The sequence below is a fragment of the Drosophila rhopaloa genome, unplaced genomic scaffold, assembly GCF_018152115.1.
Source record: "Drosophila rhopaloa isolate 14029-0021.01 unplaced genomic scaffold, ASM1815211v1 contig_2, whole genome shotgun sequence".
In the NCBI taxonomy this organism is placed as follows: Eukaryota; Metazoa; Arthropoda; class Insecta; order Diptera; family Drosophilidae; genus Drosophila; species Drosophila rhopaloa.
The window spans coordinates 17,774,025-17,800,519 of NW_025335083.1; the positions used below are offsets into that span (position 1 = coordinate 17,774,025).

A 26,495-nucleotide genomic window follows, 5' to 3' on the forward strand; every position below is an offset into this window, starting at 1 on the left:
CCTTTTGGCCATGACTTAAAGCTTTTCCGATACGGTTTTAGGCATCTGGTTTGGTCTCAAGCCAACTGCTTGTGACAGTTTTCCCTGAAAAATGAACAGGAAGTAAAGGAAAGTGGAGATTGAACTTTTAATACGAGATAATTGTTGGATTTCGAGCTTGGTGATTTTGTTTCAAATTGGGTACAAATTGGTCAAGAGAGACCATAGAAAACAAGTTATTTAGATTATTAGGAATACTTTTAGTACGAGATAATTTTCGAACTTCTATCTTATTGTATTTCATTTATACCTCGAACTTTTCCTAATCCCATTGCAAAAGTATAAAAGAGAAAAACGGTTTTGGTATTTAATTTTCTTTGATTTATTGATTTCTTTGTAGTGACTTAAGTGAACATTAAAATATTGTTCATAATTACACATTTATGTATAGGTATGTATAGAATTAATTATAAGCAGATACTCATATACTTTACAAGAATTTTTACAACTTTAAGTTTTTGGACAATCTTTTCATTTCGTTAATTCTGTAATCGTTTCGCTTGAATATAATAAATAATATTACAATTACCATATGCGTTTAGTAGCAACCACGAAACACACACAGACACACAAGGACGAGCGATATTTGATGTGCTGCACTATATCATCGATATTCAGATATATATATATACTAATATCTAGACGCTAGACTCCTTAAGCTAAATTGTAAACACATTTGTATGTAACTACAGTACATTAGATCACTAGCTTTTCGTTTCACGAGTGAGTCATATACACCAAAAAAACACATAGAGATACGACGACGACTCAAGAGAAATGATGGTTTTGACTGAAGGCCGAACCTCTCCTCGCAGGATCCTCGGTCTACTATGGATGCGACGATCCCATCCGGGGTCCGTATAACGAGTAGGGCGCAAAGTACTGGGCCAGGGCCGGATGCGGGGGTAGGCCGGGCATTCCGGGGGGCGCCAATGAGGGCGGCAGCATCGACGGCTTTCCATACGGATGATAGCGGGCCGCCGACAGCGGACTCAGCGGGGGGTGGGGTAGGTGCGCTGGAACAGCGGATGATTGGGCGGTATCCCGCCGGCGGCCGCTGCACTCAGTACCGCATCCGGCACGGAGGCCGTGTGGGTGCGCAGATGCTGGAACAGGTCGTCGGAGGTGCCGAACCGCTTGCCACAATAGGCGGCATCGCTGCCGATCCACGAGCACACGTACGGCATTTGGGAGGCGGCGGCCAGAGCGGCCAACTGGGCGTGGTACGAGGAGGCAGCCGCCGCCGCCGCCGCTGCCGCCGAGGATCCCGCTCCACTCTGAGAGGACTTCCCTGCCCCACCTCCACCACCACCCCCGCTCGCCTCGCACTGCGGACATCCCGCCGGACACGGCTGACCCGCCGCCTTGTTGATGTAGTGCGGACTGGCCGGACAGCCCGTGCAGTAGGGATCGCGGCACACATTGGGCGTGGCCGCCATCATCGACTGCTCCGTGAGGCCCTTCATCCGGGCGTAGTTCAGATACGGATTCATCGCCGACGCCTTGAACATCGCGTGGTGCGGCGACATCAGGGAACTGGCCGTCATCAAGTCCATGGAATAGGGGCTACCGTAACCTGCAATGGAATTGTCGAGAAACTAGTTAGTAAACAATCTTGGAAAAATAATGAAAAATAATAATTCCTATCTAAAGAACCAATTTTCATATAAGTTGCCAAAAAGTTGTTAAGGATCAACACTTACGGAAGCCTTGTCAAATGTTTAAACATAATATGTATATTATTCTATTCTAGCATAGGACGAGAATTCCACAAAAAAAAATTGTTCAAAAAGTGCAAAAATTATTATAACAGGCATCAGTAATTTCGGCTTAAAAGTATTAAACTTGATTCTTACAATTTCAAAAGTTCCCAACATTTTTATTTTAGACAACTTTTATTTGTGTATTTGCTAGGTCATAAATAGGTTTACAAATAAGTAAACTTGGCTCTTGTTGTATTTTTTATAATCTTAAAAGATCCGAGCTTAGATATTTGAGAAACTTAACCTTTTTTGCGTATATGTTAAGACCATAAATAAGTTACGAAGAAAGAAAATGAAATTCAAAGTTATAGAAGAGCTTAAATTGTGAAATTGTTATATCTGCATTTCAAAAACAACAGAAAATGCCCTAATACTTCTGTAAGAGGCTTACTACTGGGTGTATATAGTAGGTATACTAAAGTGAGTAGTTCCTACCTAATCCCCTCCATTCCGAAAATGCATTTGCATTAGGCAATTGCTCTGCAATTTCTGTTTGCACTCACCGGGGGGATAGTAGGATGCGGATGCGGATCCCTGTTGGCTGGCCGCGTGCAGGGCCTTCACATAGCTGGCCTCCTTGGCGGCGGCCAACGCGGCCTCCTGCAGGCGATTTGAGCTGGCGATTTGGGCCGCCGCCGCCGCCGCTGCCGCTGCACTGGGACTGTGCATGGCGGCCGACTCTTTGGAACTGCTGCGGCCGGGCGTCGAGGAGGAGTTGGGCGGCAGGCTCAAGCCGGGACTTCCATTCAGCTGGGCGCCCATTCCCGAGGTGGGGGTCCTCCTAAGACTACCAGCAGCTGTGGGCGATTCTCGCTGTGAGCTGGCACTTTGGTTTGAATCGCAACGCTGCCCACCACCGCCTCCATTCGATGTCGTTTTGGGGGTCCGCACCCTCTGTCCACTGGTGTTACTGCTACTGAGATTTGTGGCGCCGCAATCGGCGGCTGTGGTGATATTGCTGATGTTGTTGTTGGGCTCGTAGGGCTTAAAGGTTGTCGGGGTCGGCTTGCTGCCGTGGGCGGGGGGCAGCTGCTGTTGCTCCACGGAGCCGGTGCTAACGCTGGATGAATGACTGCTAACCGGCGAGGATTTATCGCGTGCACTGCCATCCGTTGATATCTGCTGGCCCAGGCCGAAGGATCCGCCACCTCCGCCTCCGCCGCCATTGGATCCCTTGGGCTGGTGCTGCAGTTGCTTTGTGGACTTCTCGATGTTCGCCGCCAGCAGCTTGGGGTTTGTGGTATCCGCTCCGATGGCGCTGCATGTTTGAGCCAATAGCGCCAACGGACTGCTTTTGTTGTCCAGCTGCTGGGCAAAACCAAGAAGAAAAAAACAAGAAAAATAGGGATATCAGTACACTGCGTTTGTCTGGCAATATCGTGCGTTTTGTGCATCGCCGATAAGATCTCGTCCTTATTGTCTTTGCCTCTACTTTGTTCGGCAAACACTTCTTTGTCGACTCTGTTCCAGATCTTTATCTTTCGCCACAAAACTGGTGCGATCTTGAAATACTCGTGCAACTCGATTTCTTGCCCTTTTTGGGCGACATAAATAACAGGCCCATGGCTATAAATATTTATAATCCCACAACAAAATAAAGGGAATTATGAGGCCATTAAAAATGTTTGCCAAAAAAAGTCGAACGGAAAGATATAGAAACACATTTATTTAACGATGCCAATGTGGTGCTGAATAAAATCTAACTACACCCTAGGGAGTGGTTGTTTGTTTGGTTTGAGGGCACATCAAAAAAATAAGGGCGTATCGTGAAGTTGACATATTTTGTGAAATAACTTTTAATTTGTATACAAAAAAATATATTTCCGTAACGAAATTGACTTTGAATTCGATTCCGAACTTCAACTGTTCTGCTAATCATGAAATGAAATCATCGCTTAATCGATTAGCTAATCCATCTTACTTCTTTTCTATAATTATATGCAGAGCTCATATTAATAAAATTTAATCATGCTTCATCGGATTTTATGGCCATTTCCAATTGAGCAATTAGGCTAATGAAATTATTAGCCATTTGAGATATATTGAGCAATAAACAAGTGCCAAAGTTATGTGTGTGGTGGTGGTAATGTACTACGAATGGGGTTGAGTTTGAGAGGTTAAATAAAACACTATAGAAATTAGACGGAAATTTTCCAAAAAACCATCGATTTTATTTGATAAAATATGAGTTTTTTTTTGACTTGAAACAGAGTACAATTATTAATTTATTTTTTAAATACTTAGACTCACAATAAATTAGAAAGCAATTTAGAATGTTGAGGTAAAAATGGTTTTACTACCCCGCTGTCCATAATTTTGATGACTTTATGCTTATTGCTTATCAATTGAGGGCTTCGTATTGTGATTATATGGGAACTTTCAGCCATTCTAAATATAGTAGGCTTATAAATGCGATCGTATATATCAGCATTCAGAGCTGTAGGAGTGAAAATTACCGATTGAGTAGTACAAAGGGGGATCGAACGAGTGCCGACATACAAGCTGAAATTGTAGTCGATCGTAGTTATAAGTACACATAAACGAAATGAATATTGCCCACTCACAGTTTGTGCCATAAACACGAAACACGGTTTTTGCAATAAAATCCATTTCGCCGCATGCCATAAATTATGGCCAGAAGAAGAAGAAGAAGAATAAGCGGAAAGGGAAAACCCGAAACTGAGGCGAGAGTTGAACGTTCATAACTCATCGCCCAACTACAATATACACACACACACAAGCACACACACAGCCACATCGAAAATAATGACGTACACTTTGTGTGTATGTATGCGAGCGTAATTACGCTTATGCCCAACTGGCGCAAGTCGTAAACTACAAAATATTGAAGCTTTTATAACACTCAATGGGCCGCCATAAATTATTATGATACTATTGTAAAAATGGCAAAATTTCTTATCGGTACTTAAGAGTACTTTGGATGCCCTGTAATCAGAGTGCTTGTGTGTGCACATAAAATAAGTAACATTAATTTTGTAAAGGGTAATGTTTAATGGTTCCTTTTCATAAGTTACGTCTTTTAAGCTCAATAGGAAAGGTATTGTCCTTAAAATTAAAATTGAACTCTTGTTTTAATAAATAAATAATTATTTAATTTGTTTAAAATATGATTACTATGATTTTATAACTTTTAAATATTTAATTTAATTTTGAAAGTTTTATAATAAATTTGGCTTATGTACCAATTTCAATATTTTATTTAATGGTCGATCGGTTGCTTCAAAAGTTTCCATTAAGTGCAATAAACGCTCAGGTTAAAATTATCTCTTTGTAAAATAAAATGTATCTTGTAAAATATACATTTTAAATGTTTTCTTCAAATCTATACCTCCCTTCAAATAATAAATACAGTGTATAGCCTTAGTCAACCGACAATCAGGCCCCTTCATATTTATTCGATTTGAATTTGTGTGGATATGCCCAGCAAACCCCCTCAAATCCCTCCCCGCATCAACACTTTATTAATTATTGGCGCAAACAGAGGGGCGGGCAGAACTCACCCCATTTCGTCTCGTTTTTAGCACAATTAGTCATAATTTATTATCATGTTGATAAAGTTTCCGTATTGATTTTCGGTATTACGCATATTCGTGTCGCACATTTTGTGTTTTGTTTGTGATTTAGTTTATAAATATTTCCCAACCCCAGCCGTATGAACGTGCGTATGTACATGTGTGCAGATAGAATGAGCCATATGGGGCTTGTTTAATTTACGATTGGACAATAGCTTCATAAAACGTAGATATATTTTATTTATATATGAGAACGTCAATTGACTTGTGCGAAGCGAAATGGAATTATTACTCTGTCTCTGACCTGTTCATATAATAATTGAGGCCAAGTTGGGGGTAATTACACAAATCAACTTCCACTGTAGTGTAACTTAGCCTATCAAAAATGTTTACTATGCAGTATTGAATGTTTTTTTATGGACATGCTAAAATTTGAGAATATATAACTATGAAAAACACGTATTTTTAACACTTAATTAGCTCCTAAAAGTCAATGGAAAATAAAAAAAACGAAAAAAACGTAATACGTATAAATTATGAGTTTTGTGATAATTAAAATGTTACACCTTGTGAAAAATGTGTATACAAAACATCGACACTAACAAGGTAAGCAAACAACAGCCTGAGTACGGCAATAAAAACAAGTGACTACGACAACAACAGTAGTCATGGCTGAGCAAGTTGGAAATGAAACCTCAACTGAAATGCATTTAGTTATGCCTTTGCACAATCAAGTCACAGCCGCTTGTTAAATGCGTATAATTTAATTAGACACTTTGAACTAAACACACTCAGCTGTCATGATTTGATTTGATTTATTATCGTTTGTGTACATATTTTTAATGCTAATTTTATTTTAAAGGTGTGTGAAGTTCGGCATAGATGTGTGGGAATGATGTGTGACACCAGACCTGTATTTTAGTTAGAAAATGGCGTTTCCATAAATGCCCTAATTAAATAAAGAGTTTTTTAAAAACCTAGCGATCCGGTAAGATCTTAACCATAACAATCATTCATCATCAGGCTGTTAAAGTTATTTGCTTAACATTTCACACAAGTGTCACAAGCAAATGCCTCAAGTATTATACAAATTAACAAGAAAAGCTAAATGTGTCAAACTATTTTATAGTGCCCTAAGCTACTTCCCCGCCAGCCCCTTGAATACACTCAACATTTGAGAAGTATGACACATCGACATACTTAAGTCATCATCGCACATAGACTTGAAACAATAAAAGAGTCTTTGGTAAATAAAAATAAAGTAAATTATAAACAAATAAAAGCGGCACGCGAAGCTTTTGGGTTGTGCAAGGGAAGAGGTCGAAGGGAAAGAGTGTGGCTCACGCACTTGAAGGGCCCTTGAAAAATCATACTTTATGTTAATATGACAAACAAAATGTTGAAACTTTGTATGTTTCGTTTTTCTTATTCGTGAAACAGTGACATGACAGCCAAGTTTAATTCGAGGTGGAATGAGGAGGGTCATACAACGTAAGTTGGTAACAGACAAGCTGAATTGTTGACTTTGGCTTGTTGCTTCTCAAATTGAAACTTTTGATCGATTCACTTTTGAAGCTTTGCCGAAAGGTGTTGCTTTTTGTAGGGTATTGTGATTTGGTTGGAAATAAGTATACTTGAATCGTTTTCAAGCGATTTATTTTCGGTAAAATTAAAGTAAAGTAGCATACATATCTGGTTACTTATATGGATTGTAAAATATTTGATTTATTTGCCAGTCAACAGCAATAAAAGTTATCTATAATGGACTTTGAGATCTAGCCAGCCGCCACTTCTCTTTCTTCTTGTGGTACCACATTTTGCTGGCAATATTTTGTAAAATGCAATTTTCAAGATTCTGCGGCTCAGGAAATTTCTTTCCCTCGCACACATTACGATACAGAAATAGCTGCTATAAATATGAATTACAGGATAAGCATAAAAAGCGGAAATTGTGTGCCGCCGCCTTCGTCGACGACGCTTTGCATAAGCCAAAGGCAACGTCTTTAGCAGACCTTTCCCCCAAACCCATACTAAAATCCATACCCAACCCAACCCCTGACTCAGTTTTTTAAGACGCCCTTGCAGTTTTGCTGCGGAATTATAAAATAAGCGATAAAAATGGTATAAAACTTTATGCAGACTTTGTATTTTCTTCTCTTTCTGGCAATGGCCCCTTCCCTTTCTGGCCCACATCGTGTATGCCCAAGACCCTGACACCGGGAGTGGGTACTCTGTCGTTATACATATTATGCATGTATATTATATCATTCAGCCTGTTAACACCTTTTTGTATACGCTTACTTATATACATTCTTTTTTTTCGTTTGGGTGATAATAAATTTTGCTTGCCTTGGTAAAAGAAGAACAAATATAAATGTATGAGGAAAATTTGCATAAATGGCTATAAAAATATTAAGGGCTTTTGGGCCCAAGTTGAATTAAATGATTCATCAAGAGCTGTGATATTGTGGGTAGGGCAGTAAAAATTGTGAGATATGTGAAAATTAGTCGCTTCCTTATTATTAAACTCGAAAGAAAACTAAAAGAATGGGAAGTAGAACTCTTAAATAATTAAAGTAAGTAAGTAATAACTCCTGTTTAATAATTAATCACAATTTATAATAAAGTAATAATACTTAGTCCCTAAAAGGTCTTTTCATAAAGAATTGATTTGTCATAAAACGAAAACTGTCATTTCCTGGGATTTTCTAGTTTTCAGGGTGGTATAGCCCCTTAAGGAATCAAAGCACACGCCAAAGGTCATAAATGGTTAGCCCCTTCACTCAATCGTAACCCCATTTCATTGGTCTTTCCCCGTTAAACCCCCCCAGCCAGACAGTCCCGACCGCAACTGCAATTCAATATGCCTGTTGGTTTATTTTCAGCCGGCATGGCAATAAGAGAAACACAAAACGCTGTCACATTAACTGTCAACTGCCGCACAACTGACACTTGTCATATTGACAACCGACAGCGTCATTTGACTGTCAAACGCGGGCCAACAGAGAGGACGAGGCGAACAAATAGCAAATAGCAACTAGCAAATAAAGCCGAGATCCGACGAGACGAGGCCATCCCTGGCACTCGACTACTCGACTACCCGACATTTCGACTATCTGACTACCCGACTATATGGCATGTGGCAATGCGATGCATAGAGTTGCCACTGCCGCTGAAGAGCACTTGGCGTTAGACAATGTTGCAATTTTAGACGTTGCATGAGTCCCCGACTGTCAGCCATATCATTGCAATTGTCACAGTGGCTTGCTGCTGCAGTTGCTGGGTGCACTTTGAGTGACACATTAATGCCATTTTCATGTGTCACTCTTTCTTTCATTTGGAGCCGTAGTCCCCCTCCCCGCCCCCTCTCTATGGGACCTCTCGGAAAACTTGGCTGGGGTCGTGTCTTGTTTCTCTGTTAGATTTCATGTCAGACTTTTGTCAACATTACGTGTCTATTTAGTTGTCAGTTGGCAGTTGTTATAGCTTCGCTGCTGTTGCTGCATTTTCCACAGTTGGCCTTTTTTTCATTTTGGCTTCCAGAGCTGTGTATGCAAACATTTGTTTTTCGTCGCCGCATTCCTCGCTTTTTTTTGTTTACTTATCTTTGTTGTTTTTTTTGGTGTTGCTGTGCAAATTACTTCGTTGTTGTTGGCTTTTCTATTTGCATGGCGAATATTTTTTTATCTTTTTTCAGGTGGGGTTTATTTAGTTGCCCAGGTGGGTGAGTCAAATTAGAAAAACAAAAGCGATTTGGGTAATTAGGGGATGAGAATAAATATTTGAGGCTTAAAATAGAGTAAAACGTGTAAGCCGTTGACATTTTTGGGTTGATCATTTTTATAAAACTGTTTTTTCCAGATCAGAACAAAGTGCCTTATAAAGTTTTGCCACCCAAATAATCCTGAATTAAAGAGACCTGCATTTTGAAACACTTATATATAAAGTTCAATAACCTTAAACAAAATCAACCCCAAATGTTGGTTTATCCATTATTGTACGTGCTACATCAATGTCTGTGGGTAACACAGTGCGTATACGCAATGCAATTAACCCAATAGCCTTAAGCAAAATTAATTGCCACAGAATATGAGAAAAAACATTCAACAAGCCAATGCTCTTTTGCTGATCTATCACTTAATCTCACTTCCCTCTGTCTGGCAATGTATTTTTTTCTTGTTATTTATGTCAACGCCAATTGGCATATTCCATTATTTCGCTCATCACTCATGTGGCAGCAGAGCAAAACACCAAAATACAAATAAAATACGACTCGAAGAGGAGGCCTCTCAAGGTTGCTTTTAGATTAGCTTAGTTGTCTACAGCTTAATGGTGTTTATTTTTTAAATTCTCGCCATCGCCATCTCTATCTGTGTATCCTCTGTATCCATAATTTGGACAACGTGTTTATCAATCATACGCAACGTGCGCCTGTCACCTGCCAGCCTCTGTCCAGCATTGTGATGGAATGCGTCAACGTGGGCGTTACTTTATGACGGGCTGTACTTCCTCCCGCAACAAAAACTCAGGCCATATATGGTGTACGAAAAAAAAATATGAATACATATGCGTAAATAAATAAAGAAATTAACAGCTGCGAGGGTTATGCAAACGCGGCTTATTGTTATTATGACATACATAATTATTTACTTTTTGAATTCTTTATGGATGAATGAGCTGGATAAGTGAACACTTATTTTATCTTATTTATTTGACATTATCTTTAAATTTTGCATTATGACTCAAATTAGGCTTGCATATTTAATGGTGGAGAACTATTATTATCAGCATGCATAATATGATACATGTTGGGAAAATAAACTATTGTAAATAGTTGATAAATATTTTGTATTTTATTTTTTGGTTTTATAAATCATTTAAAAAAGGTCTCTCTTACTCATCTTTAACTCTTCTGATTTATTTTAATTTGCCTATGCTTACAAACACTGTGTTTCTAAGAATCCCATTAGCTGTCATCTCGGTTAATATATAAAGACTGTTCACTAAATTGTGTGTATACAGTTTAGCACCTCGAACTGGATCATGAGGGGTTCACAGAATTTAAATGTAGCATCCGATTATTTCACCACAAATCTTTGTTGTTCATCAAGAACAATAATTTCGATACTTTATTCCCCCCATTTAGCGGAATTCTTATATACGTGCCTGTGTGGTGGCAGCTGTTGGCCTGGCAAATTAGCATAAAGCCAAGCAAAAGGTGTCTGTCATTGCTGTCAAGTGAATTGAATGCCTGTGCCCACATGCGGCATTCATTAATTCCTACTTTCCGACTGATCCGCGCCGTGTTTGTCGCTCATTTTTTTTCGATTTTATTTTTATTAAGAAAAATCTTTAAGCTGACAGCTGACTAAATTAATTTGACAATAATTAGCATTTCAAGTTGTCAGCGTTAATGAAATTCACCCCTCGCCGCACCACCCCTCACACCTGATGCGCTCGTCTCCATCGCGATCGCATAATGAAACCAACGACACTTTATTATTTTAGTCCACTGCAAATGCAGTATTATTGGTGTCTCGATGGCATTGTTGCCTGTCAGCTGGCTGTTGCCTTGGCTCGCCTGTCAAAATGCCAAAACCACCGACAAAAAGGGGGATGCAGGGGAATATACACTTTCCGAAAAGTCCTGATTAATTTTATCAAGTACAAGTTTATTACCACAAAAGAATTAATTTAAATATGACTATCAGGCAAGGTCAATTTAAAAGGCGATTCTTAAAAAACGGATTCAAAAACAAATTAAATAAAATTATAAAATACATATTTTTTCTAGCATTAAGTAGAACTTGGGTTTTTTTGTTCGAACCTAATAAAATCAAAAATCACAGCCAAGCCTTTAAATTTAACTCATTGATGGTTTAATTGGTTAAATTTTGAGAACGTTCGTAGAATTTGCATTAATTTGAAAATTCGTAATTCGTTACTAATTTCTCTGAGTGTATGCCGCTGACGATGAGCCAGAAGATGCGGATCAGACCCGCCCAGACCCACAAAATGTTCGTTCGGAGGTGTCATTCGCATTTGGCATCGCGTTAATTACGTGTTATTTATAATTATGCCGCTCTACGGCTGCGTTGACAAGTGTTGTCAGCATCCCTGCCTCTTGCTCCCGCCACGCCCCCCTTTGCACACGCCCTTTTCTGATTATGTTTTCTGCTGCATTTGTAGCCTCCTCGTTTTGGCATAATTCATTTTACCGACTTCCCTTGCGTGCTTGATTTCCTTTTTTTTCACAACACAATTAAATGTTTTATTTGAGTGTTAATAATGTTTTTCGACATTTTCTTTAATTTCCGCAGGAAAAATGAACTTTTACAGTGAAATTTGACACTCACTTAGGTAAAAACGAAAATTAAAAGTTAAATTTGTATTCAATTTTTGTTGCTTAGGGAAAACGCTAAGTAGTTTCGGGATCTAGTATTGTTCAATATTACTGAAATTTGTATATCTTTTAAACTAGATAGCCTATAGTTATTCTTCACTGTAGATATCCAACAGATAGCGGTACAGAAACGCCATACTGAAAACTTGGTAAAAGAAAACAAATTGTTGTTGCACTTCCGTTGCCAGTCAACTCTGACAGCCAGAAAGAGATGGGGCTAGAGGGGGAGAGGGGGATAGATAGAGACAGAGATAGAGAGTGGGATCTTACACTATTTTAGCACTTCGCGCCGGCTCTGCCAAACTGACAGTTTTGTGTTGCACAGCTGTTGGCCCATCTCCCCTAGCCCCTGACCAGTACACAGAAAATTATACTTTAATTTCAAATCGAATTAAGTTAAGCTTCCTTTTTTGATTGGTCCCATTGTACATTGACATAAAATAAATGTAAAAAGTTCTGACAAGTGCACTAGCTTCAGGAATTTAAAAATAAAACCAAAGAAAAGTACAGTAAGTGCAACATTCCTCTAAGCTCCACAAGGAACCATGTTCAAAGCTTACCAACGTCAACTTTTTTGTTATATTTAAATATATTTTATATTATCATCATTATCATTTAAAATAACAATGAACCATTAACAATAAAAATCGAAAACCACAACACATTAAACTTTCTTTCTGTGCAGATACAATTCGCGAATAAAAAATGCACTTGGCCTGTCTATTCCAAAAAACGAAACTGAAGCGGTGGGATTTTCGAAGGGAGCAGGGGGGAGGGGGACGGGGAGTCCGACTGAATGACGTGCTGACGCCTCTTCTCTAGCTCTCCTCCCCCCGATCCCTGCCCCTCTAAGGCCTTCTGTCTGCATAATAAAATGCGAAAATATGCAAATAGAGCCAAATAACGCGAGCAATGCAACCAACAACATATGGCAGTGGAGGGGGATGGCGGGTAAATAGGGGATCTCCCCTTTCGTTAGATTTTTTCGCTGCGATAAGGCAAAGAAACAAAAAAACCAGCGCACATTTTGTTGTATTTTTTATTTGCAAAAGTACACCGAAATGACAGCGCGACAAGCCAAAAAGACAGCGGAGACAGCTGAATAAATGAATTGCAGTAGGTAAATTTTATTCGCAACACTCGCTCAGCTAATTTGAATAGGCAGCCCATCCCTTCCCCCCTCGATTTCCTCGATAAAGATGCTACCCACACGAAAAGTGTGGAAAGCCTTTGTTCGGTGCAAGATATTTGACACGTGATAACGCACACGGCCTGGGAAAATTGCAAAAAGGCGTGAGATGTGCATCGCATTGTTCTGTAACAACTCGATGCACTTCCTACCCCTTTTAGTGTTTTTTTTTTTTAATTCCAAAGGCCATAACAGAAATAGGTTACCAATAATTAATTTAATTTTTTCTTCCTGGACTGCTACAGTTGTTAGATTGCTCATCGATATATCTACTTATTAATCATAATTTTAGTTAGTTTAATTTTTATCATAATATATTAAATACAATTTGTGTATCCATGTTCTTAAATATTTATATGTGAGCCCAAGTTTAAGTTTCATATGCGAGTCGAACCTAAATAAAAGAATAACATTTTAAATTAAAACATGTTGCCTGAGGAAATATTACTATGATTTGAGCCACTGACAATTTGAACAATTTACTGTCGATTTATTTAACCTTTTGGCATATGATTTCAACATAATAACGAGTAGTTGATTTGAACAATTCCCAGTGTTCATGAGTCTGTCAGCAACATTTCCCTGCGTAAGTCAAACGAATATTATTCTGACTTGACATTTGACATGACATTCAAGTCATCGGAAAGTAAAAACTCTGACAGTGTCTTTAATTTATTTTATTTTCTCTAAGCGTTTTCTTTTCTTTTATTTTTGTTTTGTATGTTTCAACCTTGCCATTTTTGCCTTGAAGTGTCACAAACACTGTCTATCTATGTATGTAAGTAGAATGAAGGGGGGAGGGAAGGTTGGGAAAGTGTCAACGGCAGTCGAAATACAACAAATCGGAGAAAAAAAGGAAAGCGAAGAAGAGCTAGAAATTTGTAACCGAATAGCAATCAAAAAGTGTCACTTTGACACATGTCAGTTTGTATTTAAATGAACTTTTTCGCTTCTTTTGTTGATGGGGCATATTTCATTGTTTTTGTGCGCCGAAAAAATGTTCAACAAAATAAAGATAACCTTTCTTAAGACTTAAATTTCATATTTCAGACCGAAAACAATCAGTCGGTCTGCAAGTCCTAAGACATAAAAGTTACTAATTATATTGAATGAACTAGAAATTTAAATACTTTTAATTTCTGGTTTTTATATCATTGTTTTAAAATGCACTTTTAATTTAAATAACAAATGAATTTAAGTCCCAAATGTAGCCCGTTTAAAACGATAATGCCTACGGATAATTTATGATCAATTTAGCTTTTTTTGCCTTTTGTTGTTTCGTGTGACGACTTGGTCATAATTTCTTTATCGCAATCGACTGAAAGTGCCTCCGCCGGTCACTTTCACTTTCGGGGCTTGGTGTAAATTGAGACCAGCTTGCAACACGAAAAGTAATTTGAAACGCTTTCAAATGACTGCCACAAAATTAATGGACACCAATCAGACACTCACATAGAGTGCGACTCGTTCAAGTGGCGCCAATTAAAATGATTAACATCGCGATAGAATAAATAAAAAATATATAGAGCCGAAAAAAGTGTCACCCAAACAAGCGGCGGAAATAAACGGAATACCCGATGATAAGAGGGCTTTCATGGCTCACAAGTTGTTTCAGCGCATAATTGATGTGATTGAGATTGATTGTTTATTTGTTTTCCGTCCGTTCAATGGGTTGATTTGATTGAAATTGTCGCTCCCTTCTCGGACCCCGAAAAAGGCGCCAGTTTGACCGCTTTGTGGGCTTATCAGCATTACATTTTTAGCCTATTTATTATACCCGTTACTCGTAGAGTAAAAGGGTATATTGTATTCGTGCAAAAGTATGTAACAGCTAGAAGGAAGCGTTTCCGACCCTATAAAGTATATATATTCTTGATCAGGGTCACTAGCCGAGTCGATATAGCCATGTCCGTCTGTCCGTCTGTCCGTCTGTCTGTCCGTCTGTCTGTCTGTCCGTATGAACGCTGAGATCTCGGAAACTATAAAAGCTAGAAGATTGGCATTTTGCATGCAGATTCTAGGAGTTCCTACGCAGCGCAAGTTTGTTTCAAAAAGGTGCCACGCCCCCTTTAACGCCCACAATCGCTAATATACGATTTTAAAAATTTAAATATTTCGGAAAAGTAAAAATGCAGTTTTATTGTGTTTATCAATACCTATCGAAATGTAGAAGAAATTTTTCAAATCGGACCATTTGTTAAAAAGTTATGCGTGATCAAAGTTTCTATCTCCATCTCCCTCGCACTCCCTTTACCTGAGTAACGGGTATCTGATAGTCGGGGCACCCGACTATAGCGTTCTCTCTTGTTTTTATATTCTTTTCATGTGTGTGTTTTCCGCATTGAGGCATTTTCGAGTTCCCGTTTACATACATATACTTATATTCTTGAACACTTTGTTGCTTCTTTTGAAATTTCAGCTCGGGCTTCGAAAACAATTTGTGTGCATTTAGTGTCAAATGTTTTGTTGAGCTCTGAAAGCCCTATTTGTCCAATGATCTGTTTTGTGGTACTTTTCGTGAGGGGCTTTGGGCGGCCAACTGATTAACATTTATACACAATTTTATGGCAATCACTCATACGCCCCGTGTTGTGTAGTAACCAACTTAATGATTGATACCATTTGAAGCCCATTTAATTTTCCCCGGATTACCGGGCATTAAGAATTCCGCGGTAACGGTCAAGCGTTTTGCTTTGGACACTGGGGAATTATGGGTTTTTCACTCTGTGCCTTGGCTTTAAAACCAATTTGGGAAAATGGGCACGATAAACACCGGTTGTCACATGGTGACGGCACAAGCATGTGCTTGGGCATAATTGAAGCCTGGCTAAATCTTACAACGTTACTCACAATATAGAAGATTTCTTCTCATTATTATCATTATTAAATGTACAACAAATGGTCTTCATATTTCAATTAATTTGTTTACTTTGTATTTCATTATTTTTTATGTGCTAGCTTTTTAAATTTGCATATATTTTAAACTTGGCGCAACCCGTTTAAGCCAGCAATTCAGCTTGTGACACATCTCATGATGCTGTTAATGGTGATGATGATAATGCAATTGACAGTTATCAGCGGGAACATTAATTTGATTACTTCTATATGAATTTATTGGTTAATTTGCTGGAGCATTTTACGATTATTGACTTTGACTGTTTTATAACCCACATTCGCCCCCCTTTTCATTCCCCTTCCACCAAATCGATTATCTCGGGCCATAATTTGTAATGCCGCGACTTAACTCTATAGAAAAAAAAATAACCGAGAAAAAACCGGGTTATTATTTTGCGGTTTAAGCGGCGATTGCAATTCATTATCATAGTTGCCGCCTCGCGTGCATTTAAATGAATTCATTGAGTTTCACCCATTCAATTTGTACATACGCAAGCATTTAGTTTTCAAAATGATATTTGCCATGAATGGTTATGACTATAGTTTGGATAGAGGGGGGTTGGGAGGTGTTGGTGGCACGATTGGATGGGGCTGAGCCGAGTTTCGAGTGATAAATGCCGTTTGATTGTAGTCTCGAAAGGCAATAATAATAATAATGCGGAATGGTAACATTGAGTTGGGCGCTGCTGTTCAAGTTTTATTGCCTTTTTCATTTTTTTTACTTGATATTTATAGTTGCTTATTAACGAAATTGGATCGTTAAATTTATTAACTCACCATAAAATGCCATAAATTTATTATTGAACAGCAGTAGATATCGATTCAATGACGGTTTATTTTTAAGTCTGTTCCTAATTGGTTTCTTATCGCCCTATAATTCCAAGTGTTTAGCTGATAATCCAACAACAAGATATAGTTTCATCGAAGTTTAGTTCTATGAAATTTTTTGCAAGCAAATTTAATGACAAAAAGATTGATTGATTGACTTGTAGTTTGACTTGGGAATCTCGATTTGATTAAATTACGGTGAGTAATACTTTATTTTAAAAACACTGATAGGGTGCCTCAATAGCACAGTCTGAATGACTTTAATATAATATTTGTTTAGGACTTTTTGAACAAGCATTTAAAATATTCAACAACTTGACCTTAAAAATAGGTGACGACCCCTTCATTTGTAATTAGCTTAAAGTCAAAAGCTTACTGTGTTAATATAAAACTTTTTTTTATGTATGCTAAACCCTCTAATGACCTCACAAAATAACAAGAAAGGAAAGCTAACTTCGGGCGGAGCCGAAGTTGATATACCCTTGCAGAATATTATGTACATTATATTCTTCAAAATTATTCATATGATGCATTCTTAATACTCATAAAGAATCCCAACTTCCTAACTTTAAAAACACCAAAGTTATGGCATTTCCAATCGTTCAGTTAAATGGCAGCTATAGGATATAGTCGGCCGATCCTTATGAAATTTGGTAGGTGGGATTGATTAACCAAATATAAAACCCATAGAAAATCCCAGCTTCCTAACTTTACAAACACCAAAGTTATGGTATTTCCAATCGTTCAGTTAAATGGCAGCTATAGGATATAGTCGGCCGATCCTTATGAAATTTGGTAGGTCGGATTGATTAACCAAATATAAAACCCATAGAAAATCCCAGCTTCCTAACTTTACAAACACCAAAGTTATGGCATTTCCGATCAATCAGTTATATGGCAGCTATAGGATATAGTCGGCCGATCCTTCTGAAATTTGGTAGGTCGGATTGATTGGCCAAATATAACACGCATAGAAAATCCCAACTTCCTAACTTTACAAACAGCAAAGTTATGGCATTTCCGATCAATCAGTTATATGGCAGCTATAGGATATAGTCGGCCGATCTCGGCCGTTCCGACTTATATACTGCGTGCAAAGGAAAGAAGGGTGTGTGCAAAGTTTCAATTCGATAGCTTTAAAACTGAGAGACTAGTTTGCGTAGAAACAGACAGACGGACAGACGGACAGACAGACGGACAGACGGACAGACGGACATGGCTATATCAACTCAGGAGGTGATCCTGATCAAGAATATATATACTTTATAGGGTCGGAGATGTCTCCTTCACTGCGTTGCACACTTTTGACCAAAATTATAATACCCTCTGCAAGGGTATAAAAAACGCTTGATGTAAATTGACTTTTAACCCAGCCCAACCCCAATTAGAGTGCCATAACAATTCCGCTGTATATCTTGTACTTCAGTTGTCTGTTTCGCTTTTCACATATTTAAAATGTTCCAAGAATTAATTAACACTTTGGACAAAAACTATTATTTGTGTGCGAGTACAAAAAATTAACATGACAGCTCTAGACATGGCAATTTATCACCAGCGTATACAACTCTGCTCGACTCATTTGTTGTAGCCTGGCATTTCTGCTGTTGCTGTTGCTGTTGATGACACTTTAATTAGAGCCACACGCAAACACAAAGCCGACACACGGATGGATGGCAAAAGAATGGCCCATTTGGGGAGGGTGAAGGGGGAAGGGGGGTGGGAAGGAAAATTCGCCAGGGGAAAAGCCTGAGACAGAGCCGTTATGTCAAGCGCACACTTTAACTGCCAGATCCGACCAGTCGTTGGGTTATTTGGTGGCCCAAACCAAACCAAACCAAGCCAAACCAAACTGATGGCTGCGTGTGGTTAACTGAAATGAACGTCCGACTGCATAAATGGCCGCTTGACTGACACATTTAATTATATTAATGATGTTTGCGGTCAGCTGACATTTGCACTTTATTTACCTTTTCCTGCCGCTTCGTCAGTTTAACTGACTGGTCTTGAGCTCATGTTAAGCTCTGACATGAGCTGAGCCCGGCCGAACTGGAACTGACTTTCACGTTCAGATTTTGAGTTATTGCCCAACAGATAGCTCGCAGTCGCATTTATTTCCATTTTGCGACGCCGTTTCCTTTTTCGGTCAAAAAGTTTTGTAATTTTTCAACATGTGACAGCAAATTATCAACAGTCACTTCGGAGATCTCTCTTTCATTTTCGCTCGCAGTATCTACATATATATATCTCTTCCCGTCTCTGTCTCCGCTTTTATGGTCTGGGGCGCCACATAAAAGATATACAAATGATGACACTGACAGCTGTCAGACTTAGTTTATTTGATTTTATTATAATTAATTATAAGCAGCTGCCATTAATCATTGAATAATTTATACGTTCGCAGATAGTATCTCAGATAAAGCACAAAAGAAGAAGGTTAGTCAGTCACCGGGAGACACGTAAAGCTAAATTTACTTAACACTTCGCAGCCAGTTTATAATATATAGAAAAAGTATATTTATTACTTTATTATTATTATCGTCATAAAAATATTTTCTGGGCCTTAGAGCTTTTCAAAAGATTTTTTGAATATTTTTTAATATAAGGCAACATTGCTGGTTGATCTGAATAGCATCCCATTACTTTAAGCCCGTTAAATAGTAATGAATCCCAGATTTATAGAATCCGTCAGTCACTTGGCACCGGAACGAATTGAGATACGATCCGTTGATTTATAGATTTTGCCTCATTTGCGCTGCTGAACAAGATTCACACGACCAATATGGCGGATTGGCTGGGGCTCTTTACCGAAATCCGTAAATCACGTAAGCTCCGAAAACGCTATTTCAAATTACCCAGTTAATGAATGTACTACTCATCGTGCTGGTGCCATAAACTGCTTCCGTTCTTTATGAACAAAATGCGCTCAACAAATTAAAATGAAAATTTATGGGTCTCACACAACAGTTCGAAGAGAGATAGTTTGGATAAAGTGGGAAAGGGGAAATGGGGACCACAACAACTTTGACTCTGATTAACTGCCATGGTTCCTCGAACCCTGGCTGTGTGTGTGTATGTGTGTGCGAAATTGCATTTGTTTTCTGTCATTATAAATTCAAATTTGGCGCGCCATAAATTTGCATACAATTTCCAGAGGTGCATACACTCTCTAAACACTTCTCCAGACGGAGGCAGCTCGGCTACAGATTTACATAGTTTAATATGAACAAACATAAATAAGTTTTATGTGCAGATATTGGAGAATTTATCGTTCTACGATTGTGAATTCGCTATTCGCCTTTTCCCCTCCTCCGAAAACAGTTCCGTTTGCGAGCACATGGAAAAAAGTCTTCTGGAAGTTTAGAGGAGGTTGTTCGGTTAGGATTGGTTCGCCCGTGGCGAGTGCTTCACAGTCGACATTTTTATTATTTATGAAATATTGCTCGACAATCTATTTCAGATGTCCGAAATGTCGATAGTTTGTTATTCATGGCTGTTAGTTTTATAATCGAATGAAGCGAATTGGATGTTATTGCAAATATCCTTGTTATTCATTTTACATTCACTTAACAATGATGATCTTGGAATTCCTTTTTTTTTAATATGTTTTTTCATGCTTAAAAATCGAAAGGTAAGGAAAACCAATTTGATAAGGTACAAAAACTTAAAAAGCTGACTAAAGTGTGTATGAGAAATGAATATAATGCGAAATTAGCAACGCATTATAAACAATTTTAAGTGGCATACTTTTGAAATTAAAATGTAAAAACAATTTTGAAGTCTGTATATAATTATTATACAGGATAAAATCCAGTTGCTGGGAAATAAAATATCTATAAAAACGTATAAAATATCTAGAAGTACTAAGATAAAAATGTCAATTTTATTTGTTTGGAATCCTTTCGAATTTAAGTGCATCAAACAGGTTTGTAATCGCATTAATCACTGACCTGAATTGAGCGATAAGAGCGGATAAATTCAATAAATTTCTGATTGCCGCAAGGTGGTAATTTTGAATTATACCCCAAAAATAAGACAAAAGGAGCAGAGATGAGGGCTTACCGCTGTTGGGGCAGCTGCAGCTGTCATATAATCCGGCCTTAAATAATGATGATTGCTGGATTGCAGCATTTTATTATAATTTGTTAAATCCACTTTGACGGCTTTTCTTTGGTGGTTCGGTGGAGGTGTTGATTGGTTGTTGTTGCTGTTGTTGTTGTTGTTATTGTTTGTTGTTATTGCCTGCCCCGACCGCAAAGTACGGCAGCGCGCTTAACGGTAAATGCCAATTTATGTGGCGTGTGCTGCCAACTCGTGTGAAAAGCGGCGCCTGCGCCTTGCCTGCTAAATATTTTCCAGCTGCCTGACTTTCCGCTGATTAAGCCGTCCACGTTCCGCGGCTCTTGTTGATGTGTGTACTTATTTATGATTATTTATTTATTTGTTTTTTATTCCGATTCGCAATCGTTATTGCTGCTTGCTGGGCTTTGTTTGTAATTCGATTTCATTAATAATTCAGTGCTGTTGGCGCAAGGGGGGATATTTCTCATGCGTCGAGTTGTGACTTTCACGCCAGCGGCATATTAATTTGTTGTTGTGTATTAGTTGGCTTCGCTTTAATTGTGCAATAAATTCATTAAGTATTATAATTGCCTCAGCTGTATTTAATATTTATATACACGAAATATGTGTGTAAAAGAATTTACACTTTACTTTCTTTTCTTGCTGGGATATTTTTGTTGATTCACGCATAGGTTTTTGTTATGTATTTATGGGTTTCCTTTGTTAGATACATATACTTTTATATTTCTTTGGCTTGGCCGTTTTTGGTTTGTGGTTTCGCTCGAATGCCTCGTTGAGGGCGCGTTTTATGATGAGGCACGTACGTTAGATGGTTCCGGAAACGTGGGGTTATCCAAAAGTTAGCTATTCACTTAGTTAATTTTGTTTCACATGTATAAACGTTGTTTTGAACTCAGTCTAAATTTGATAAAGCACAAAGATCACTCGAAAACGATTCAAAAAATAGGCGACTTTTTTGGGGGAAGTACATATGTATGTGTATATATCCGTGGTAATTCCGCCTGGCCGATTTACGCTTTCGCACTCACAACACAACACTACGGTCGCAACAGTCCGTCCGTTCAGCGCACGTACGAACTTTAAACGTGAAAAACCGAAATTCGACTAAAAATCTATAAACAACATGACGTGCACGCTCCTACTCGCTCTCTCCGCGCTCTTTCTCTCACTAGTTTTCGCGCTCGCTGAAAAACCAGTTCGCTCTTTGTTGTTTGGGGCCGTTTTCATTTTCAACAAGTGTGCTTTTGTTGTTGTCCGAGGCCATGCGCTCCCCTTTTAGAGAGTGAAAGAGCGGTAGTTGGTTCCGAGCAGAGAGGGAGAGAGAGAGAAAAAGCATAAGTTTATAGTGCGCCACTCTTTGCTGAGCGCGCATGCTTTTTGCTGAGCCAGCAATTTTGGCGTGGGAGCGGAGAGTGAAAAAGCGCAGTAGATCTGGTGGTTTAGTAGTAGATGGTAATAACGAGGCAGAAAAGTAGTACTGACAATGGGAAGCAACGGAAATTTTTGAAATGTTGGGTATTTTTATAAATTTGTGGTAAAAACGTGGTATAAACTTTCCAGAAGATTAATATAGTCTTGCAATAGAAAATAAAACTGCCTGTAAAAACTGTAGTTTCCATATTGTTGAAAATATACAATATTAATTTTATTTCATCTTAGAATTTTACAAAATGAGTTTTAGTAAAATAAGGTTGAGGTAGTACTTAAAAGTTATTACTTTTAAAATTGGTAAGCAGATGAAGCAGAGAATTTTTAAATATTACGTATACGACCAGTTGTCAGAATGAACTCTCAAATCTACCACAAATCAATTGTATGGTGAAACAGTTTATTGTAAATAGATTTGTCTTGTTTTTTAGTATTTTTCGCAACTGTTTAGTAAAAAAGGACATCCTAGGATATTCTATTTTATTAAATATTAATGTTTATAACAACGTCTAGGTAAAACTATAAAAATTTGTTTTTAAATAAGAAGATAAAAGTCCAAAAAAAGGCCACACTCACACACATAGCTGGCCACACCGACACCAACACGCTCATTGGGCGATCGACGCTTCTGTGTAGCCATTTTGGGTAATTTTGTTGCTGCCGTTTCGCAGTGTTTTGTGGGGAATTTATTTCCACACATATGTGTGTGCAGCCATGACGAGTGTGTGCGTGTGGAGAGCGCAACGGCGTCGGCCATAATTGTTTACGAGCAGGTGGGCGAGTGGGCGTGTGGCGCTTGTTAGCTTATGTGTGTGTGTGTGGCGAGAGGGTGGGGGATGTGTTAAAAGCTGCAACCGAGCAATTATGATTTACAGCATTTACAGAGAGCCAAAAGGAGAGCGCCAACTTCCTGTCGAGAGAGTCATATTAGAGCAGAGAACAAGCCCAAAACTTGGTCCATTTTCCTCACTTTACTGAGAGTTTTCCCCCACTGTAAACAGAAAACAGCTGGCGGAAAACTTATCGTGGGTCCAACATGAAGACGGGAAGTGTCTGATATTAACTTTTGACTAATTTTGCGCATTGGTTTTACTATGGAAAGTTTTCAAGCCCTATTTGTCGCTCACGAAAGTTTAACTGTTTTACAAATTTCCAAAGTCTTGCTAAGGATTTGGCTTTATTTTTCTAATTTTTAAACTCAATTAGTCATTTTCCAAATTAGTTAATTGCTATTTATTTCTTTTTATTTTAAGTATGCAAAATGCTTAATATCTGAATCATAACTCCCACCTTAAAGCTATTTAAAATATCATATATAATCTAGTCAAATTGCTCTATTGAGGCCGCATCATCGTAAAAAACAAAAAATGGTCGTAAAAACAAACCCAAATCCACGCAATTGGTTAAATATTCAAAAGACGAAATCTTGCTCTGGCTTTAAGGCATTAAAATGTTTAGGATTTGAAAGAGAAACACACAATTATACTAATCGTGGCGCTTTGAATTAACAATCGACAATTTACATATTTTGGCCATATATTGACAGCTGCCGCTGCTGCCCCACGCCTTTTTGAAAGATTTTTGGTGATGCTCTCATAAAATGCCCCCCGTCCATTGTGGTATTTGTCATGTTCATTAAGAAGCTTTTGAAAGTTTCGCCATTCAAAAACCATAAAATGTTTATTTAGATGCCATTTTAATGGCGGCCAGAGTCAAACGTTTTATAGCTTCCTTTGTTTCACAATATTGTTTTAGTTTCATTTTTGGACTTAATAGACTCATTTCTGGTTTAACACAAAACAATCGAGTTTCAATTAACCACACAAAAAGTATATGTCTTTCTCGTTCTCTCTGGCAAACCGCAAAATTAAGTGGCTAACAGTATTTTGTGGCCACAACACATTACAAACCACAAAAGGGGGAAAAAAATAATAATAGAGAACCCGGTTTGTCCATATCCCTTTTTTTGTGTGTTCCTCCGCCGCGCCCAAGCGAATATCCCCAACAGACAAATGAGAAGGGGTGCGTGTTTCACGGTGCGGGGGTCGTTTCCGTTTCGGGCTTTTGTTAGCATTTTAGCAGTTCATTTATGTGGCTCACAGGATGAGGATGCGGCACATGTGACCGGAAAAGCCCTTTAGTAACACAAAATGGTCACCAAAGTGGTTGAGTGCTTGTTAGTTTGCAGGATGTCTTGGGCTAAATTTGAGCTTTGGCAATGTGTTTTTTTACATATCCTGTTTCATTTTAAACTTACTGAAGGAAAAAATGTATTTAGGCAATATAGCCAAAAATAAAATTAATAAATTGCGAAAAAATGTTATTTTTTTTAAATTTGTTTAAATATTTTATTAATTTGCATGCTAAGAAAAGCCTTGTAAAATTAACTAGGTATCTAAAATGAAATATAATTATCCGCAGTGCTGCCATTTGTATGCACCCTCTTTGGAGATGCTGCAGTAGTCCTCATCTTCATCTACTTACCCGTTGCTCGATTGCAGTTAAGCATTCCCCTTTGCCACGCTTTCTCTTACGCTTTTCATCTTTTTACCCTTTGGCCATATTTTCCAGGCGACTTTCGTGTTGTACATGTATGTGTATGAATTATATGCTGCACACTTTTTAACCCTTGGCATATTTTACAAGCTGCTTTACTTGCCTCATACTTATGTTGGTACTCTCCAATAAACATACAAACGCACTTACCCTGTGTTTGTACATGGATGCCAGGAGTGTGTGTTTGTAGGTTTTTGCCTTTTTTTCTACTCGTTTGTCGTGGCCTCAAGTGCGCTGGCGAGTTCATAAATTTGCCCACTGGGGCGTATGAGTAATGTGCCAAAGGGGCTTCGCTTTCTTCATGTATAAGTGTGTGCAACATTGCAAAAACGGTAGGAAAAATGGAAAAAATCTAAAAGCCACAGGCCAACAGGCAACATATGTTGGCTTCAATTTAATATTCTTTCATTCAGAGAATTGGTTTTCAATAGGTCGTGCTTTAAACAACTTAATATTAATATCATATATTTAGAATTATATTATTTATATGTGCATAGTTCTACTGAATTAATTTTATTTCAATAATGTTTATAAGCCAATAGTTTTATAATTTTATTTAATTATTGTTTCAGTTAAAAAACTACCCTACTACTAGATTTTATAAATTGTTTTTAGCCTAATGAAGCAACAAATGTGAGGGTTAGCCTAATGAAGCAACATGGCTATGTAAGAAATGTGAAGGTTATAGGCTTTGGCTATTACTTTTTATGCTCTTTAACTTATACTAAACAATTTAGTTGTTTTGAAAATATGTAATGGAGTAACTAAGTCCTAATTGATTGCCACTTTTGCTAAGTCTCTTAAATTTCTTTCTTTCTAATCTTTTAGCATTTCATGTTTATTGTCCATTATTATAATTGCGCAATCTTAGCGTTACAAAAGGTGTCCCGGTCTTGGGCCAGTTTTTCTTTAGTTGCCCACATCCGGTCAACTGCTGGCGTTTATCATAATTGCAGCTCATTTGCATGCCCGAGAAAATGCAGCTTGCTTTTCACATGCATTTTTTGCTGGCGCTGCTGGTGCTCTCTTCATCTTTTCTGCTGTCGCCTGTCGCCGCCTCTCATGCGGCAACAGCAACTGTCGCCGTTGCTGTCACTTGATGTCGCAACGCATTAGAATATGTTGCATGTTGCCCCTTTTGGCCCATTCCCCTCCCCTCCCTTCGCCACTAGACAACCAGCAACGGGTTGCAGTTGCATATGCAATATGCAGGCGCGGGCAAATTTTTATCTTATGACAGCTGCTGCTACCTCTCTTGTTGTAATACCCTTGCAGCGGGTATTTGAGTAATGCAAAACATTTTAAAATCCAACAACATACTTTTTACACTGTGCTAGCTGCAAATTATTTCTATGCAAAGGTCTATTAGGATTAGTGTTAAAAAAAATTGTATTGGAATTTTTATTTACATAACAAGGTCATATTTACATTTCTATAAACTTACAGAAATTATTGTGAGGAAACTTTAATTGCCCTATAAACTTATTCAGGAAGTAAATAATGTTGCTAGTGCGAACAATTTTAAGCGTTTCTGCATTTTTCATTAAAAAAACCTTTTGAAATAAAATTTGATTTAAAATACAAATAAAAATCCTTCTTTAAAAGATAAATTAAGTGGTATGATTAAAATATTTTGTGGTTTTAAGGATAATTTTTTTTGCTTGGTATGGCATTTTAAGAATCTAAGAACCACTGGAAAATAAGTGAGGGCATTTATCAATTCGTTCTTTCTTTTTATATTTTGGGATTCAGTTGCAGTTGCTAGTCGGAAAAAATATGTT

General features: G+C 38.1%; 1 protein-coding gene across 1 annotated transcript; it reads right to left on the reverse strand.

Annotated features, from left to right (window-relative positions):
• Nucleotides 1-355: 355 nt before the first annotated feature.
• LOC108052225 (zinc finger protein Elbow) lies at nt 356-21,827 on the reverse strand. The gene is given in 4 exon segments (XM_044459454.1): nt 356-1,043; nt 1,046-1,615; nt 2,306-3,107; nt 20,710-21,827. Coding segments are annotated over 4 exon segments (1,617 nt in total). The 5' UTR covers nt 20,779-21,827; the 3' UTR covers nt 356-867.
• Between the last annotated feature and the right edge of the window lie 4,668 nt (nt 21,828-26,495).